The sequence below is a fragment of the Cydia strobilella genome, chromosome 2 (assembly GCF_947568885.1).
Source record: "Cydia strobilella chromosome 2, ilCydStro3.1, whole genome shotgun sequence".
Lineage (NCBI taxonomy): Eukaryota > Metazoa > Arthropoda > Insecta > Lepidoptera > Tortricidae > Cydia > Cydia strobilella.
Window position 1 is genome coordinate 29,420,826 of NC_086042.1, and position 21,068 is coordinate 29,441,893.

General features: G+C 38.6%; 1 protein-coding gene across 1 annotated transcript; it reads left to right on the forward strand.

Annotated features, from left to right (window-relative positions):
* Nucleotides 1–11,153, forward strand: LOC134755504 (uncharacterized). The gene is made up of 11 exons (XM_063692058.1): nt 1–74; nt 801–914; nt 1,187–1,298; nt 2,328–2,530; nt 3,239–3,337; nt 5,065–5,156; nt 5,725–5,845; nt 6,068–6,211; nt 6,910–7,091; nt 10,301–10,402; nt 11,013–11,153. Exons 1-11 carry the CDS (start codon nt 41–43, stop codon nt 11,133–11,135), a joined length of 1,326 nt encoding a protein of 441 aa, XP_063548128.1. The 5' UTR covers nt 1–40; the 3' UTR covers nt 11,136–11,153.
* The last annotated feature ends 9,915 nt before the right edge of the window (nt 11,154–21,068 follow it).

Genomic DNA, 21,068 nt, shown 5'->3' on the forward strand with positions numbered 1-21,068 from the left:
GTTTTCAGATTATTTATTGAACAGTTGCGATCTTAGGGAGATGTGGCGGTTGGTGGCTTTAGGCGTTCTTTGGGGTAAGTACTAAAGTACTAATAATGGTTTTATATGCTTGATTACTTGGTATTGGTATGATAATACTATTACTCTGTGGTATTGGCTCGGCTTGACTAGGTGACGCTGGAAGCTGGGCGGTGTAACTTTTTCTACAATAGTCCCAATGCCTGCTGCGACCGGTTGATGGGTGTCTACTGTTGCGCCTGTGAACAGTTCCAGCAGGCGTTCTACATGACATTAAAGGTCTCCAAGGGGCCTCTACGTGTTGGATCTATATCCCCACGCAAGCCTATGAAAAGACCGGGATCTAAAGCCCGTCAAATCCAGAGATGCAACTGACGACGGAACTGCGTTGAGCACAGGTTTTGAGTGAGACATTTCTAATCTGCATTAGGATCGTGTGACTCGCTAATATCTCCGGATAAAAATTAAGGATGCCTCACGCTCGGGCCGGGGCCGAACCGGGGCTTCCGACGCTTCGTCTTATCTGGAAAGCACCACGTGATCAGCGATCAGCCGTCATAGAAAATGACATGGTGGACACCTTGGCCTGGGACCGGCCCGGTCTAGCGTGTCATCCTTTATCCGGATTATTTGTGACGTTTTCAATCAAAAGGTACCGGTATTGTCGCTTGTCGATAAGGTTGATTTCTAATTGAAGATATATGGGAATAGCGCCTTACTGACATGTCGCTTGTCCCCTTTTGGTTGAAAATGGCACATTTTAAATTTGTATTATTTGGCAGGTTCAGTGTGGAGTCAGTTCTTTGACTGCCACGATGACCCCAGCTACGACCCCGAGGAAGGTCAGGTCACAGAGCTGCAATACTCCTGGCTAGGCGCCTTGCAGTATATACATGGTAGGCCAACACTCATCACCTATTAGCCTATATACGACAAGGCTTCTTTCTGGAGCTAGCTGCGTAGCCAACGTGCCAATTGTTACGCTCCGTAGCGTATCGTAGTCATCTCTCTCTATCACTTACGTATTAGTGCGACAGTGACAGTTGCATTTCGTTCGGTACGGAGCGTGAACGATTGTCATCTTCTCTACGCACCTTGGGCATAGACCTTCTGATTGACGATTAAAAATGACGTATCTAGAGATCTAATCTGTTTAGTACTTCCACAGTCAAAAACGGGACCCCCCACTACTTCAGGGTGCCACGAGTGGTGCTAATTAGTCGGCAGTTCGTGTTGACCACGGCAGTGGATGCGGCTGTAATTCCACATGGATATGCTTTGTAAGTTGGCCAGCTTGAACTATTTCCTTGTAACCTTCAGAACATAAGATCCAGAATCACCCCTGTTTTCCTAAGAGGTAGACATTGCTCGTAGCTGTTTGTTCCATATGCTAAGAACCTGGTACATTTCTCTCGCTTCCGTCAGTTACAGAATATTCTTGTGTAGTTTTAGTGTCCTACAGCCACATAGGACACAGCCGTACGAGACAAATTTTGTAGGCATTTAGGCAATTGTAAACGTAAAGACCTGTTTTCTTTTATATTGCTCTGATATTGACTCCATCTCTAAGAGGCCAATCAAATTAGATTCCAAAATAGCGTTTCGAGGAATCAATTCCCAGCACACTGGACATCATTTCAATACTTTCATTTGGTCCTAAATGCGTTTAATCCGAGTTTGCTCCATCTTAGGAGGTGTGCATAAAATTTGGGAGCCTTAGGAAATACTTTTTTCCTTGAATTGCCAAACCACTCGATGTAGAAGGAACCCACCATCAATTACAAAGGCACTACCAGCAAGGTTTGGTGGATCAAATACTGTTTAAAAGGCGTTTTCGGATTTTTAACATGATAATACAAAAAAAAAATATTCAGTCTCGGCTATTTTTGACACTTTGACTATGTAAGTACTTTTCGGATCCTCAGATAACGTGGGGTAACGTTTTCAATCTACAAGCAAAAAACTGAAAAAGAGCAAAAATGTATGCACACCTTCTGGGTTTGAGCATACTTCGGATGACACGCAGTTAGGACGAACAGCCTTAAGACGACAGCTTACTGGGAATTAATTCTTCAAAAAAATCTAATTTGATTGGCCTATAAGACGTTTCAATAAATAAATAAATATTATAAATAAATTCAACCCCCTAAACGGCGAGCGAGTATGAAGAATGTTATGGAAGTGAAGGAAGCGAAAGGGGTATGTCAGGAGTGTCAGGACCGACCGTAGCAAGTGGAAATCCGTGGTCTCTGCCTACCCCTCCGGAAAATAGGCGTGATTACATGTATGTAAATAAATTCCTCTTGTAGAGGAAACGTGATTTTCGGCGACTACGAGCGAGACGAAGTGGAATGCGAGACTACAGTCCAAGCCCTCGCCAACCTGAAGGCGGAGTGCGAGCCAGCCATCCTGGTGATGCCAATAGCTGATGTCCTGATCCATCCGGAGTTTAAGCACTTCGGGGCCAGGAGTAGCGTGGCGTTGCTCAAGCTTATCACTACTGTGAAGTCCAGTAAGTTGGTTGATTTAAGTGGAATACGAGACTACAGTCCAAGCTCTCGCCAACCTGAAGGCGGAGTGTAGAGCCAGCCATCCTGGTGATGCCAGTAGCTGATGTCCTGATCCATCCGGAGTTTAAGCACTTCGGGGCCAGGAGTAGCGTGGCGTTGCTTAAGCTTATCACTACTATGAAGTCACTACTATGCAATACGCAATACACGGTCGTCGTGAACGCTGCTCGCACTATTAGTGCTTGAGAAAGGAGACCTAGGCTCTCCGAAACATGTCGCGCGAGTGACTAAAACAAGTGAGTCTAAACCGTAAAATGATTTAATACTATGAAGTCGTTGGTTGAAGTGGAATGCGAAACATACATTATTACATTATTTTTGCCTTATCCGATGTTTAAAGATAAAGATAGTTTATTATTCAAGTAGGCATATTACAATGCGCTTATTAACGACAAATAAAGCTACGAAGCTCTGCCTCGAGAAGATTGCACCAGCTGTGGTCACGGATGACTGACTTCCTAGCAAAATGTCAACGGAGATATGGGTAAACAACACTAAACTAACCGAAAATAGTTTATAGAAAATATGTGTACAAAACGCGAGAATTGAAAGTATTAGATGTTCGAAAAGTTCTCAGGGTTTTCAGAAAAAAACGAGCTGATGTTCTATCGTGGGGCTCTTTGAGAAGTAACATGAACATATTATTCCAGGATACGTATTGCCGGTGTGCCTGCCCTTCAGGAATTTCCTCGAGCGCAGCACCGGCAAGCTGATGGAGGAAAGGCTTTACCACATTGACTTTGCCAGTGGTAAGTTGGCTGTCTGCTTTCACTTGATGTTGCGTTGTTTCGTAAGAGAGTTGCTATGATCATATTCGATCTCCAGCATCAGCATTGTAACTAGCACGGCTGCCACCAGTTGGCATTTTACATTTGACGTTAGCTACTTCGTGAACTCGATCGCACCATTGCGAGCGAGATGGACTGCGATCGAGTTTACGCAGGCGCTACGTAAACGTCCAGTGTCAACTCGTGGTACGGCTAATAGTAGTAGATTGGTCTTAAAGTATTATTATTGTTGGTTATAATACTAAGTCCAGTAACTTACCGAACCGGTTTAAAATACCGTTATATTGATTTAGATTCAGAGTATGAATTTCATCGATTAGGCTACATTCATCATTACTAGCATAGGAAGACGGAACCATCACCGAGTCTCGACCTATCCACCGGATACCGCTCATATTAAAATCACCAATTATTATAAACTTGTCATCTGGACGATGTAACATCAACTCACTTAATTTATTTAAGAAGTTAGCTAATTGTTGTGAAAATGAGTTACCATTATTTTGATTACACAAATATAGTACGCACAAATGAACTTTTACTAACCTATTGGAGGTGTCCTTAAGCGAAAGTGTAACCCACAAATCCTCAGCAGACGACTGGAACTTCGGCTGCGGGGTCACAGGTAGTTCCCGACGGGTGGCGATGAGCACACCGCCCCCGCGGCTTTGACCGGTCAGGGCGAGATCCCGGTCCCGCCGCCAGACCACATACCGGTCGTCGAACAATTCCGAGTCCAACACACCGTCCACCAGCCACGTCTCCGTTAGAATTATTATGTCAAAAGATGCCGTACTAAGATTACGGTAAAATGTAAAAGTTTTAGACCTCAACCCCCTAACGTTCTGATAATAAATACAAGGATGTTTATCTATTACTGAACTACCCATTTGAGATTAATTTAATGACTAAAATTGAGTAAAAATAGAAGTAAATATAATACTGCATCACCCAACATTGACAAAACAACGGTATTCTCATTATGAAAAAAATACTAGATGCTTGCGAGTCAATCATACAGTTATAATAAGCCATAAGGACGTTGTAATAAGCGCGAAAGAATAAATGATTAAAGGCAATATTCAGTGAGCGAGGCGTAAACAAGAGGTAGCAAATGCAGATGGCGATAAGACCGAGCGCAAAACAAAAGACTGCCCAGGTGGGCCGGTCAGTGATTGTCAAACTTGGGCAAGTTCGCTTAATGTTAATATTAAACAATAATAACAAAAGCAAAAACGTCAAGCAAGTGACATAATTAGACGATAAATTGAAAATACACCAATTTAAAGCAATTTGTTTAAATCTCGTTCGGTATTAATTATGTGCACTTTAGAATTGTCGTCTTTCCGTACGTGAATTTTAGAGTATCTGACCCACACGTAGAGGTATCCCTTCTGCTTTAGTGACGATTTAACTAGTGACAATAGTTTCTTGTTCTCGGGTGTAAGGTGGTCATTAATGTAGATTTTCTGGGTGTTTCCCTGGAAGCCGATTTCCTCCGCCGCGAGGGTCTTCTTAAGTCTGGCTGCCGCTACTAAATCTTCTTTGATATGCCGATTAATAAAGCTCACAATTATAAGCTTATCACTGGAGTTGTGAATAGGAACTCTGGATATGTGGTTAATATGGCTCTTGTCCACACGAAAGTTCACAGCCGTACAAATATCCATCATTACGTTATTTTACAGATGTCCCCCGAGATTTTGTAGAGGAAGACAAGGAAATCACCAGGATCAGCCTGCTGCCACGTGAGCTCTGCTACATATACGACTTGCCAGAAGTATGGTTATGATATAATCTTTCTCTATTTGTCACTCTTTAGCGTTTATCTTCGTTTCTTCCTCAGCTACTGATTAAAGTCCAGGGTCTCCGACTCTCAGGGTCCGAAGCTGACGTTTGGCTTGACACTGTATAATTTTAAGTCAACCAACGTTATCCCCTTAGAGCCCGTTCCCGCTCTTCGGATGCCGGGCCCGGATTTTAATCGGATGTCCCAGTGGCAGAACATTTTTTATGAAGCTACTTATTTACACTTGTCCGGCACAGATTTGCCTGCAGCTGGGACATCCGAATTCCGATTAAAATCCGGGCCGGAGGTCCGACAAGTGCGAACGGGCCCTCGGGCGTCTAAAAGGTGAAAGCAGGCTGCTTTCTGACAGCTTTCTTGAGGTAGGTACATGCGGCGCCCGCTATTTTTATAACATTGTACATTTTTTACTGCCAGTTATTTTTAAATAATGGTACGATTGTATTTATTGCATTGCCGCCTGCGGCGTTATGGAATAAAATCAGACCGACAGACTAATACAATCTTAAAAGCGCCGATATAGACTAATTATCGATTTCAGAACAACACGAGACTGAAGAAGGAACGCATTGCCTGTACGACTGGCTGCGGGTTCCGTTCTGGCGCCCCGAGCCTCGTTCACGAGCACACTGGACATTGGTCCGTTGTCGCTCTCGCACATGGTGAGATATACCATTGTCAATAAAGTAAAGATGGACTTCGAGTTTGAACCGAGAACCCGAACACATGACACGCAAGTTGCTGGATATGTTCCCCGCACAAGCGTGACTAGAGCATAAATAATCTCACTAACGGCTACTAGAGCAGGTTAAATCAAGATATCAGGAAACCCGTGATGTTAGTGTTTATATGCAAATTGTAAATAGTATTTATCTGTTTTCCAGGCGGTACACCTTGCCCCGACCCGCTGCGGTCCCATCGGCCTCCAGCACCCCCTCGCCACACAGTACTCTACCCTTACGTTCCCTGGATAACAGCCGCCATTACTGGCAAACCCCTGGGTGCTTTCTCCAAAGATGATCCATTCGGTGAGTTAAAATGCCTTCTAGCAGTTCTTGCTAGACGGTAGAAAAAAAAGCCACATGGAATTTAGCATTTCTTAAATTGAGAGCAGCTCAACTTGGGAAGTATTTTGAACCTTTTAGGCCTGCTACAGTGTTCTCATGATGGTCAGTGCTGATATTGGTCGTACGTACGGTTGTGGTTATTGCAGTAGTTCCACATTATAGTTGATTACATCTCTTACACAACAGGCAGCGTTTGCGAGACGTCTCCTACTCCTGACTGTCTCATAGGTGGATTTAGAGGGAAGAGGGGGGGTCTCCCGGGGAACATGACCCCCCTGGGCCTCGGGCTGGGTCTACAATAAATAAGTTTTAATGCTTTATTTGCGAAAAAATAACTAGAATGTGACCGGCCCTGACCATAAAGCTGGATCTGCCCTTGGACTGTCTGTGCTTAGCAATGTACAAACATCATCATCATCATCATTGGCCTTTGCGTCTATTGCAGACGATTTATGGTGTAACACGTTTGCGCCATTCCGTCCGCTGTTCTGCGAGCCTCTCCCAGTCGGTGTTCGATATGGAAGGCAATCATGTCCCTCTTTGTACAAACAACACTCTTAACTGTTCATCGGTGGACCTTATGTCTTTTGTAATAAGGTTTACGGACAGTCAGTTAACAGTGTGGGCGATGGTAAAAAAAAATACGTTTTTGTTTCCAGGGTTCGTGATGCCCCGCGCGTCCCCCTACGACCAAGTCGGCCACGCCTGGGTGGGTCATTGGTGGATGGGTGGCGTGCGTTGTTATGACAGAGGAGATGCTGCCTTAGACATCTTCAGGTTCTATCAGGAGATCTTCAGGGTTAAGCCTATTGCGCTGTCCAGGGTCAACTATCATTTAGAGGTAAAAGGGATATTATAACATGTAAAACCGTCGCGCGCTTTGAACACATATTAAATCACATCTGCCAACAAACTGCTTTGCAGTTTGGCAGATAAGTAGCAACAATTACTGTACCTCTTTTTTTAAATAATAAAAAAATAAAAATAAAACATTTATAATCGCAAACCAAATCAAATCTTTGTTTTGACATTTTGCTGGGACGTCAGTTAGCCGCGAGTGCCGCGACCACGACCAGTGAAACCTGTGTCGAAACGTCGGTAAATAAAGGTAACAAAATAAATTAACGATAGACTCGAGTATAAATGTGATTTAAAATGGATATTAATTGAAATGTTTCATGGCATTACTTATAAAGGAATGATTGTTCTGAAGACGAACTATCATAACCCCTAGTGTCAATTTCATTCCATAGCGTGACGAACGCATTTGCGTTAAGTCTCATTTTGTATGGGATATTGAACAGCGCGCTAAGCGGGACGTTTTGGAAACTCAAAATCCCATACAAAATGAGACACGCAAACGCGTATGTCGTATGTCACGTCACTCACGTCAGTCACGTCAGTCACGTCACGCTATCGAGTGTTTACACTGGGGCACAGAATAAGTAATAAGTAGTTATATTATACTAAGGTTAATGAACGGCAAGTGAAACTTGTTCAATAAAGAAAAATAGAAAAAGCGATTTGCCAGTACCTAATGCAAAAATTACTAGGGACATCAATGAATTCAGAAGGATATTCAGAGGAGTGTGAATCATTGAAAATGAAAATAAATTCTTGTTCAGGAAGAAATTTATTCCTGGATTTGTATATAACAAGTCTTAAATCTATATAGAGTAACTTATACTAGAGCGGTACTGTCATAGTAAATTTTGTAACCCCAGTAAATTCACTGCCAGCTGTCTGCCAATGTATTTAAATATGGATAAATGATTTTTTATATTTGCATTAATTATTTTTATGATTTTGACCCATGTTCTTTCACTGATATGCGTTAAAATTATAAATAACAAACGAAACCGTCAACGCCCTCTATACGAGTGTAGGCCAAAACTAGTGGCGCCCTCTGATCGAGAATCAAATTTTCGTGATTTTCGAGGCACGTTTTTTCCTTAGACTGTATCCATCTATTACGGAGTTATATCTATCTTTGGTCCTGACTAACTGACTGACTGACTGACTCACTTAAATCAACGCCCAGCCCAAACCGTTAGACCTAGAGAGCTGAATTTTTCACAATAGATAGCTTTTATGACGTTAGTATCCACTAAGAAGGGGTTTTACAAAATTCATCCCCTTGGTGGTGAAAAAGGGGTTGAAAGTTTGTATGGAGATCATAAATTTTTTTGAGTGCGGGACTTGAAACTTTGTATAAAGGCATATTATTAAAATACTAGAAAAGTAATTTCAGCGTTTTGAGTGGTGAAAAAGGGGTAGAAAGTTTGTATGGAGGTCAAAAAATTTTTTAAGTGCGCGACTTGAATCTTTGCATAAAGGCATGTCATTAGAATACAAGAAAAGTGATTTCAGCGTGTTTAAAAATTCATCCCCTAAAGTGGTTAAAAAGGGGTTGAAATTTTGTCGTGGTCCTAATTTTATTTTAAGCTTAAAAAACTTATTTCAGCATTATTGAAAATTCATTCCCCAAGGTGGTAAAAATGGGGTTGAAATTTTGTATGGAGATCAAATATTTTTTTGAGTGCGGGAATTGAATCTTTGTATAAATACAAGAAAAGTAATTTAAGCGTTTTTAAATTTTCATCCCCTAAAAGGGTTAAAAAGGGGTTCAAAGTGAATCTATTACAAATGCTTTGAAACTTCTTAGAAAGGCATTGTATAAGATTCCAAAAAAGTTATTTCAACGTTCTTAAAAATTCAACCCCTAAAGGGGTTAAAAAGGGGATGTAAGTTTATATGTGGTACAAATTTTCTTTCAAGCTAGGAACTTGAAACTTTGTAAAAAGGGCATTATATTAAAATAGACAAAAATTTATTACTTACACGGTTTTTGAAAAGTTTGTATTAATAGTTTCGGAAGCGATTTTTTTTTTAAATATTGGACTTGTAAGTCTTCTAAGAGGGTCGAGAGGGATTATATCGGGAACAATTTTTTTCAGTTAGGGTCTTGAAACTTCGTAGTTTGTGAAAGACAAATTTCATGCGTTGTATAATTATTAACAAATGATTAACCGTCCCTACTATCTTTTGCTGCATAATGTTCTATATTATGCTCATGTAGAATATATAACCACCAACGTACAAATCCACGCGTACGAAGTCGCGGGCAACAGCTAGTCTTTAAAATAAATGCCAACAATAAAACGTAACATAAACGTAATACAAAGTATAGTATTTTTCAAACTGGAATTGTATGATAGATGTCATCTCCATACAATTTATATATAACCCACAAATGCCAAATGTCGCAATACAATTGAAAAATATTATAGTAAATAAAGTAAAAGGCCATGGTGGTATGCTTCATGTTCATAATTCATAATTCGTTTATTGTCTGTAGAACATGGGTATATACAATGATGGAACATAGATATGGAATCACCATGGTCTTGCCATTAGGCGTACAAACAGTTAAACTTATAACTACTTACTACTACTTAAAACATAAGTCATGCAAATTACAATATATTTACATATAAATTAACAAAAGCGGTCTCATATCATATGTAATATTACGCTATAATGTTAAAATTTGTCACAGAGGTACTCTTGAATGGAGTAGTAGGCTTTTTTTGATAAAAAGTCATGCAAAATTTTCTTAAAATGTTGTGAATTATTACAGTCTAAGATGGATTTTGGGAGTTTATTATATAGTTTGGGTGCCATTCCATATACACTTTTGGAAAGTAAGGCCGTTTTATATGGTTTCGCGTATATTTCTCCTTGATGTCTAATGCTATTCTTCTTCTTGCTGTGCCATATCCTCAGCGGATGTCGGCGACCATCTTACGGAACTTGGTTCTATCCTGTGCCAGTCTTGACAAACTGGCAGTGTCATTAATATTGGACCAGCTTTTAATGTTGTCTATCCAGGTTAGCTTTCTCCTTCCTCTGCTCCTTTTAATGCTATTAAGTTTTGTATATTGACGTATGTTAAGTTTTACGTGTATAGCTACTTCATAGATGAAAAGGCAAGGCAAAGTTAATATTTGATGTTTTGTGTATGTAATTCCTTGAATGATTTTTTGTCAGATCGTGTCTCCGAGAGAAGCTATCATTATCTGCGTGAAGGTTGGCATGCCGTTCCAGATCGGTCAGCCCAGGGTCTACGATTTAGACTCCCCTGAGGTTTCGGTAAGGGCTTCACGTTCAGCGTCATCGGAGCTTTGAGTATTGAATTTGAATTTAAACTTTAAGTTAAATCCACTTCCATATCCATATCCAGAGATGAGATAACCAAGAGTTCCAAGCATCTACTTACCTATTTAGCTGCTTAAGAGTCTCATAAACTCTTCGCCAAAAAGCCTCTTCCATACAATCAAAGTCATGCTCTCAGTTTAACAGTTTAAATTTGGCATAGACATTTAAGTAACATAATATCTATGCCCAGTATACAAATAAAATAGAGTTCTAGAACAGGTTATTCTACAAATGAAGGGTTCACGGAAAGAACATGTCTAGTCACTTTAGTAACATTTTGAGTAATCGCAGTTTTAAAATTTGGAACCATGTCAAAATGTATGATAATTCCGTGACCAGGTCTTTTTTAACTAAAAAAAAGTTGTGTTACATATATTATACAGTGGTAGCAAAAGATATAACTAATAGTTCATTAAGAGCTCTACATTTTGAGATGAAAATCTCATTTTCCGTAAAAAGTGACTAGAGATGTTCTTTCCGTGTACCCTTCAAATGTTTTTGGGAGGCCTATATAGTCTCTCTGATAGACTGACCTTGTTCCCAGGTGGACATTCCCCTTCTGCAGTTCAATCACCAGTATAGCTTCGAGGTGGAGGCCTGGGGCTACAATCATACCGAGTCCCAGTCTTCCGACAGCCAGGCCGACGACTCCGATTACCAAGACTAAGAATGTTTTATATCAAAAAATAAACGTGGAATTCGTAATTATGTTTTTAATACCTGTGGTAAACAAGCGTACGGTTCGTCTAAAGGTAAGCGGCTACTGCATCCTATAAAAGCTTGCAGTTTTATTTATTTAACCTACCTATATATTGCACAACACAAGAAAGTACCAACCAGGGACCGGACAACCCTTTCCGCGATAAAACCCTTTCAATGGGCGACACTTAAACACGGCTAACACATTGAAAGACTTTCCCTTTTGAACTGCAAGCCCATTCATACCCTTACCTTTGACTAACCCTTACCGAAAAGCTAACCAAAAATAAGGCTAGCTCTTAATAAGGGTTACCCTTATCTTTAAGCGCTTTTTATAAAGGTTTCCCTTTGCGTGAAAGAGACAGGATTAGTATATATCTACGGTAGTGTATGAAAAGGAAAGAAAATACGTGCCTAGTCAAAGAACGCCGCCGTCGCCGCCGACGATCGCTCGGATTCGAAGTAATGTGTGCTTTATGAACAAGGTGGACGACTTAAATTAGCACGCTTATATGCTAAAAGGGAAGCCCTTTATAAAGCTAACCCTTATAAGCAATATGCAAGGTGTTGGTGAGCGGATGATAAGGGTTTTGTAAGGGTATTTGGGCTACCGATTACTCAAATGTGGTAGCTTTATATAAGGGTTTTTAAAACCAAAACAAAGGGTTTCGTCTGGCAAAGGGTATGGTGAGTTAAGCCTTATGCAATACCCTTATAAAACCCCGATAAGGGATAGCGGGCCGGTCCCTGGTACCAACGGCAGACTTAATGCTTCTGTAGTGTCACAAACGAGTTGCTTCCTCTTTATTAGATTATGATGTACATAGGTAGGTACCTAATATGAGTACTAGGTTGACAGGTTAAGGGACAAAATAAATAAAGGCTCTATAAGCCGGCCGGCGGTACCACTACCAGTACTGTTTCTATGGAGATCCTTGTTGCAACAAATCGCATGCGATTCTTCTAGATTGCGGCATTTGATCGATCCATCCATTGTATTTGTTGCACCTAATTATAATTTATATGTTCTACACATTTCCCGGCATCGCATAAAATTTCGAAATACACTGCCCTGCGCCTGCGGCATTTGCTTGCAAACGCTTCCGAAGGTGTTGTCAATGTCACATAAGAGCTAGAGTTGTCAGAGACAGAGAAAGATAGAAAAAAAGAATTACTTTTCTTTCGAACGCGTCGAATGGACACAGCGCCCGGTTCCGGTACAATCCGTTTTACCTTAAAAAGTTACAAAAAGCATTTTGTATTTTAAAGTTATTCAAAATGCAAAATACGTGTACTTTTAAGTATTTAAAATACAAATTAAAAATAGGTATTTTTTAATAAAACTATGAAAACGGATTATATCGCGTATATTGAATTTATAATACATCCCGACGTTTCGAACTCTTTACAGCGTTCGTGGTCAACGGGTGACTGACTTGAGGAAAAATTACAAAGTGCAAAAATACCCACATACTAAAATAATGAACAATCATAGACTACAAACTTTAAGGCTGGTTGTACATGCAAAATCGGTTCATAAGGCTAGTTATACACTATAATTATTTTTCACGTAAAGATGTATAATATATACGCGATAAAAACTATGCCGGCTCCAACCCTACACCACGGACCCGAGAAGATTTAATTCCCTCCTAAATTCCTAATCCGTTTTCATAGTTTTATTTCATGAGTAACTATCGCGGTAACCTAAGACAATATTAGGTATTTTGTATTTAGTATTTGTATTTCAAATGCATTTATTTCAAATAATTAACATCTCTGCTTTTAACTACCAGGGGCCCGTTTATAAAAGCTTGTAGCTGTCAAAAAGGGACTTCCACTTGTATTACAAGCTACAAGCTTTTGATAAATTGCCCCAGCTCCTAAACTATGCCAACTTTACTAATCATCAAGAACACAACAACTCCCTAGTAGAAGTGTTATTAGAGCTGTGGTGGGTGGACTCTAACTTCTTATCCACAAATGAAATGTACGGACAAAGCAACTATAACGGGGAAATTTTACGAGTACTAGCAAAATGTTCCACCTACAACAATGATGAGTGAGCCACGCGGGGAAAGCTTCTGTTTTTTTTACTAGGCACTGCCACTACTATTTAAACACACATAAACAAAAGTAGATATTAAAGACACCCAAGTATGGTATTGTGAAATTAAAACGTACAGTTCAGTTGTTGTCGTTAACGATCCACGATCATTCACGAGAATAACCTGTCATTACATATAAAGAAAGGGCCGACGGGAAAGGAATGTACAGTCGAATTCAATAGGGTTCAGATAGCCTTTAGTCTAACTTGGGCCCGCAGAAAACTTTATAGTCATACTTGTTATGGCCATTTTTTGCCCGGATGCTGCACTTCATGATAAAAGCAAGCCGTTTTGCACAATGATAGAAGGGACCAAACTGAGTGATTTGACCCGCAGCAGCGCAAGTTTCACCCCTTAGGAACAGAGATGGCGCCACTTCTTTAAAAAATATTTCAAAAAATTCTACACGCTAAACCAATGAACCGATTTAAACGTTTAATATCTCAAATGAAAGCTTATTATATACGTTACTTTTAAAAAATACTCAAAAAATATATACTGAATACTTTTGACAAAAAACGGCATCTTAAGTTTTTTTTTTACTCGATTGATAGTTTTTATGATTTCACAAAAAAAATGTATGGAACATGAATAGTTTAATACATGTGCATATTACTGAATAAACAACAAGTATTATACAAAAAACTTGACACCGATACCTCTCATACTTCACGAAATATGAAAGTTTGAATGTGAGTGTAAATTTCTTCAAAATATATTTCAAAAAATTCTACAAGCTAAACTATTTGACCGATTTCAATGTTTAACCCTTAACCACCTACGCAAGGTCTCTCAGACCTTTGCAAATACAAAATAGTGAATAACTCAACACGTGTTCATTGACAACACCTTTCCCTGCAGCCGTCTCAGTGCCGGCCATGTGATCGATGCCTTCGGACGTGTGTCTTTGTGAATTTGGTGAGCAAAAGACTGTCGTCGGTGGTCTCAGCGACCTTGCCTAGGTGGTTATATACTATATCTCGCTGGTCTCTGAGACCTTGCCTAGGAGGTTACGTTTATTTTTATGGGCTTGTAGTTTTTAATATTTTAACGCATTTTATGTTTTTTCTTTGTAAAATTGTTATGCTTGCACTCCACTAATAGGGGATGGAGGGTAAAAGTTACAAATTTCTTAATTTTTATGATCTTTGTTTAGAAATCATATAGGCTTCATACCAAATATTTTATCTCTCTAGGACATCGGGAAGTGCCCTGGGCACACTAGTTCTGTATAAGTATTTAGAACTGCACCCCCTTTATAACGGGGTGCAGTTTTAGGATAGCAAGCGGGGGAGAGGGGTGGGGGAGGGGGGCTGGGGGTTACGGTACAGCGTTTTATGTAAACCGTAGGCTACACACTACCTACACGCTACCTAGTTTTACTTGTAATATATTCAGAACTCTACCCCCTTTTTTAGAGGTGGGAGGGTGAAAGTTACAGATTTATTAGTTTTACTGTTCTATGTAGGTATCTAAAACATAGACTACATGGGAAAGTTCAGCTTTCTAGGACAGATATAATAAAGTATTGAATAAAATGTGTAAGTATTGTATTTATTGGCTGTGCATTGGCTGCCGCGAAAAATGGCTATTTGAATAGCTTGCAATTTTATAATAATAATACGTTTTTATATAAAAATTATAGCTGATTAGCTAGACTGATTATTGTTCTTTAAGATTTATTAATAAAACAATATATCATGCAAATAATATTTTGTGATCCCTTGTCCCAAAGGATTTACAAGGATTTTTTTGTTAAAAGTAAGAAAAATGTTATATGTTAAGTTCAAGCTCTATGTTATTGATTAATGTTGTATCGGTATTTGTTAATAAATGCCTTCAACCAATAGATAGGTAAATATTATTTAATTGTCCCTCTAACATAATTCTTATAAATATTTTAGACCCATTTCAAATAGTGGTCTACCAGACCTTTCGTAGGTGGTTATGCTATAGAAATCGGACGTAGGTAGTTAAGGGTTAATATCTAAAATAAAAGCTCATTATATACATTACTTATAAAAAATACTCAAAAAACATATACTGAATACTTATGGCAAAAAAGGCATCTTAAGTTTTTTTTTCTTACTCGATTGATAGTTTTTACTTGATTTCTTAAAAAAAAGTATGGAACATGAATAGTTTAATACTTGTATATATTACTGAATAAATAACAAGTATTATAAAAAAAAACCGACACCGATACCTTTTATTCTTCACGAAATATTTAAGTTCAATTATGCACGCTCTTACAAATAAATTTATTTAAAAGAAATCTTCAACCGCAGTAAGTGCACTGATTTTAATATTAAATGTGTCATATGAAAAGAAATCACCCAATTTATTTTAATAAATAAAAAATAAATAAATAAAAACTGAATAAAGTTTTTTCCTGGTGCTGAATTACAAAAAAAAAATTTTTTTTTTGTTCTGGTTTGAACTGCCATCAGTCGGTAACGACTATAATCAGTTTTGCTGTATTAAATATAATTTTTATACAGGTTTGGCACAAAATTATAGGTTTAATGGTAATCAGCTAGGCACAAAAATAATTCAACAGTAATCTACAGCAACCAGTTCATGTATGATCGGTGATTTTGTAGTATTGGAATGGTACGAGTCCTTCAAAACGACTTTTCTTTTTCAGTTCTACATCTAACGGTGAACCCGAAGAGGACATTTAAGTTTTTTGTTTACGAATGTAGTCACTTTAAATAAAAGTAATTTCTATTTTGTTATATTTATATACAACGCAATCATTAAACCCACCTGGACCTATGGGATCCAAATATGGGGAACTGCTAGCGACAGTAACATAATGTGCCTTCAAAGAGCTCAGAACGCCATCCTTCGTGTGATTGTCAACGCTCCCTGGTTCACTCGAAACGATGAAGTGCACGACTATCTCAACATGACCACCGTAAAGGAAGAGATCAAAAAATTCACTAAGAATTATATTGAGCGCCTGGCAAGGCATCCAAATCCACTGGCTTCAAAATTATTGGACAAGGCTGAAACAGTACAAAGACTCAAAAGGAAGCACATCGTGCAAAATTAAAGCAGTGGTTAAGTGGGACGATGGTCTCCAAAACCCAAAAATTATATTTAATACAGCAAAACTGATTATAGTCGTTACCGACTGATGGCAGTTCAAACCAGAACAAAAAAAATATTTTTTTTTTTGTAATTCAGCACCAGGAAAAAACTTTATTCAGGTTTTATTTATTTATTTTTTATTTATTAAACTAAATTGTGTGATTTCTTTTCATAAGACACATTTCATATTAAAATCAGTGCACTTACTCGTACTGCGGTTGAAGATTTCTTTAAAATAAATTTATTTGTAAGAGCGTGCATAATTGAACTTAAATATTTCGTGAAGAATAAAAGGTATCGATGTCGGGGATTTTTTATAATACTTGTTATTTATTCAGTAATATATACATGTATTAAACTATGCATGTTCCATACTTTTTTTGAAAGAAATCAAGTAAAAACTATCAATCGAGTAAGAAAAAAAACTTAAGATGCCGGTTTTTGCCAAAAGTATTCAGTATATGTTTTTTGAGTATTTTTTATAAGCAATGTATATAATGAGCTTTTATTTTATATATTAAACATTGAAATCGGTCAAGTAGTTTAGCTTGTAGAATTTTTTGAAATATATTTTGAAGAAATTTACACTCACATTCAAACTTTCATATTTCGTGAAGTATGAGAGGTATCGGTGTCGGGTTTTTTTTATAATACTTGTTATTTATTCAGTAATATATACATGCATTAAACTATTCATGTTCCATACATTTTTTTTGAGAAATCAAGCAAAAACTATCAATCGAGAAAAAAAAAAACTAAAGATGCCGTTTTTGTCAAAAGTATTCAGTATATATTTTTTATGTATTTTTTTAAATGTAATGTATATAATGAGCTTTCATTTGAGATATTAAATATTTAAATCGGTTCATTGGTTTAGTTTGTAGAATTTATTGAAATATTTTTTAAAGAAGTGGCGCCATCTCTGTTCCTAAGGGGTGAAACTGCCGCTGCTGCGGGTCAAATCGCTCAGTTTGGTCCCTACTATCACTGTGAAAAGCGGCTTGCTTTTATCATGAAGTGCAGCATTTTGTTCATAACAAGTATGACTATACGTAACCTTTCTGTCTAGGATAACCTGTGTAGATAACTTCATAACGGCAACCAAAAATGGTTGTATTGCCATTATTAGTGCCACGCACTAGTGCAGTGCACTAGCGTCTTTTCAGCGTCGGCGTCAAAATGACGTCGCTGACTAGACGCGGCGCCGACGCTCGAAAGACGCTAGTGTGGGATAGCCTAGGCTCAAGAAACAAAATAAGTCCGACTGTACGTGCACATAAAAGCGTGAATGCCTTTATTGCATTTGTTTGTATCTTAATTTCGATTATCAATTCTGCAATATTGCCAGACCGTATTGCAATTTGAACTCTACTTATAAGAGAGATAGTCCCATTTTCAGTAATAATTGTTATTGTGAGTTCGTTATGAGGAAGCTTACTAAAGCATGATTTGTTAAGGCATAGTTCTCCTAAGAAAAAATACTAAATTACCCAGAATAGAGGTTGCCAGAGCTCGAGGGAGAGGAGTGTTAGGGTCGGCAACGCGCATGTAACTCCTCTGGAGTTGCAGGCGTACATAGGCTATGCGAGACTGCTTAACATCAGGCGGGCCGTATGTTTGTTTGCCACTGACGTAGTATAAAAAAAAGAATAAAGCAAACATTCATATATTTCTGAATTTTGAAATATTTTTAATCTTATACAGGGTGGCAAAAAAAATAAGTGCTCTCCGGTAGCCAGGGAGGTTTTGGGATTATACTGAGCAACTTTTATTATGGGACCAACTACGAAATCGCGAAAACAAATGTACCGTCCCATAGAAAAGACCAGCCAAAATGTATGTAACAGCCTAATTTTTTTTCACGATTTCGTGATCGCTTCCATAGTAAACGATGCTCAGTATAATCAAAACCTCCCTGGCAACGGGAATGCACTTATTTTTTAGCCACCGTGTATATTGTTAAATCTTTTTTTTTTTTTTACATTTATGGCCTGGATGCGAGTCCTTTAAGCCATATTGTTAAATCATACTAAGGAATCGTTTTGACATTTGACTAGCCAGTGCGACCCAGATATTGATATACTTAACCTAGTAGCTTACTAGGAATAGGTACTATAGTTTGCCAAGCTATTTCCGTCAGTTGAAAAAGGCGACCAATTTAAAAAAATGTAGCCGCGAAGGGTTGTCATACTACAGAAAATTTGAATTTCGCACCTTTTTCTACCGAAAAACTGGGTTTGCCAGAGTACTAGTTTATGTTTCTACTGAAAGGTAGTGGAAAATACAATATATGATGCCATGAGTTTAGTTTATTTTTATTTTTATTTATTGTTATATAAAGAAAACATACATTAATTTCGTTACAAAAATTTCGCCAAACTGTGTAACAGTTTGCTTTAACCAGTGGCCTACCAACGCTATCCACATCCACCGATGACAATCATCCTCAGTCATGAGGGATCGACCACATGACCACAGAGAGAGAGAGAGAGACCAACGTTATATAAAGTGATAAAATTAATGTAAAACCAGTATTCCCCTTTATACTATTCTTGCGGACCGGTTTCTTGTTAGTAGACACGCCTACTGTATCGCGAGACCAATATATCAACGCCACTTCATAAAATATACAATGATTCTCGACTCAGTGCAAATAAATAAAGCATTATATCAAGTGTAGGCTTGATGACTTTATTATTATGAAATAAAACTATGAAAACGGATTATATCGCGTATATTGAATTTATAATACATCCCGACGTTTCGAACTCTTTACAGCGTTCGTGGTCAACGGGTGACTGAGGAAAAATTACAAAATGCAAAAATACCCACATACTAAAATAATGAACAATCATAGACTACAAACTTTAAGGCTGGTTGTACATGCAAAATCGGTTCATAAGGCTAGTTATACACTGTAATTATTTTTCAAGTAAAGATATATATATATATATACGCGATAAAAATAAACTATGCCGGCTCCAACCCTACACCACGGACCCGAGAAGATTTAATTCCCTCCTAAATTGTAGGAGGGTATCCCAATATGGGACCGGCAACAAACTCGGCGGGACACATCTTTTCAAAACATCAGAATGTCCAGCATCATCCAACACTACGGTCTCACAGTCTATGTCTCGCTTGCTCCTTTATCAGGTGGACTACAGGATCCCAAGCTGGTGGTAGAGAAAAGCCATCTTCCCTATTAAAGTTTGGATATTTCTTAATCTCAATGGCCTCGCGCAGCATTCTGGGTATGTAACGCTTCTCCTTGGCAAGAACCAGAGGCTTATCAAACTTGATTGAGTGATTGGCTTTATCCATGACATGCTCACAGACAGCAGACCTAGGTCGACGGTGCTTGACATCAGCTATGTGTTCCTTCACCCGAGTGGAAATGCTCCGTTTCGTCTGCCCGACATATGATAGGCCACACTCACAGTCCAGCCTGTACACTCCTGCAGTCTGTAGAGGGGTATTGCATTTTACAGGCCTCAGGAATTGTGACATCTTCTTCATTGGCTTGAAATATGTTTTTATAGAAGCACGCTTCAAGATGTGGCTGATCCTGTCCGTGACCCCCCTGACAAAAGGCAGAATGGCAGGCCTGCGCTCGACTGTGGGGATCTTAATGTGGGACCTCTGGTATTATTATTAGTTGTTTTATATGGTTCATCTAAAATTAAGGATCTAAGTAAAGTATTAGTGGTATTCCCATTTAATCTATTCTTGCGGATCGGTTCCTTGTTATAGTATGCGGTCTATCTACTGAGCTCGTTCACTTACCTGTACTGACAATGGCATTCTGTTAAACAAAAGCCATTATTTCTTTTGTGCCTGAGCGCGTGGCCTTTGTGCCTGATCACGTGGCTATTGTGTGGGAGCCTCAGGCACAAAGGCCACGCGCTCAGGCATAAAAGACATAATGGCTTTTGTTTAACATAATGCCATTGTTAGTACGTAAGTGAACGAGCTCAGTAGAGATAGCGTTAACTATAGTAGACACGCCTCCTGTATCGCGAGACCAATATATCAACGCCACTTCATAAAATATACAATGATTCTCGACTCATTGCAAATAAATAAAGCATGATACATGATCAAGTGTAGGCTTGATGACTTTATTATTAGTTGTTTTATATGGTTCATCTAAAATTAAGGATCTAAGTAAAGTATTAGTGGTATTCCCATTTAATCTATTCTTGCGGATCGGTTCCTTGTTATAGTATGCGGTCTATTTACTGAGCTCGTTCACTTACCTGTACTGACAATGGCATTCTGTTAAACAAAAGCCATTATTTCTTTTGTGCCTGAGCGCGTGGCCTTTGTGCCTGATCACGTGGCTACTGTGTGGGAGCCTCAGGCACAAAGGCCACGCGCTCAGGCATAAAAGACATAATGGCTTTTGTTTAACATAATGCCATTGTCAGTACGTAAGTGAACGAGCTCAGTAGAGATAGCGTTAACTATAGTAGACACGCCTCCTGTATCGCGAGACCAATATATCAACGCCACTTCATAAAATATACAATGATTCTCGACTCAGTGCAAATAAATAAAGCATGATATCAAATGTAGGCTTGATGACTTTATTATTAGTTGTTTTATATGGTTCATCTAAAATTAAGGATCTAAGTAAAGTATACCTAGTATTCCCCTTTAATCTATGGTTGCGGATCGGTTCCTTGTTAGTAGAC

Excerpts from the sequence above, each read along its gene's own strand:
- LOC134755504 (XM_063692058.1), top strand. The coding sequence starts at position 41 with ATGTGGCGGTTGGTGGCTTTAGGCGTTCTTTGGG. Across the intron at positions 6,212-6,909 it reads CTCCAAAGATGATCCATTCG|GGTTCGTGATGCCCCGCGCG; the intron begins GTGAGTTAAAAT and ends TTTTGTTTCCAG. Across the intron at positions 7,092-10,300 it reads GGGTCAACTATCATTTAGAG|ATCGTGTCTCCGAGAGAAGC; the intron begins GTAAAAGGGATA and ends ATTTTTTGTCAG.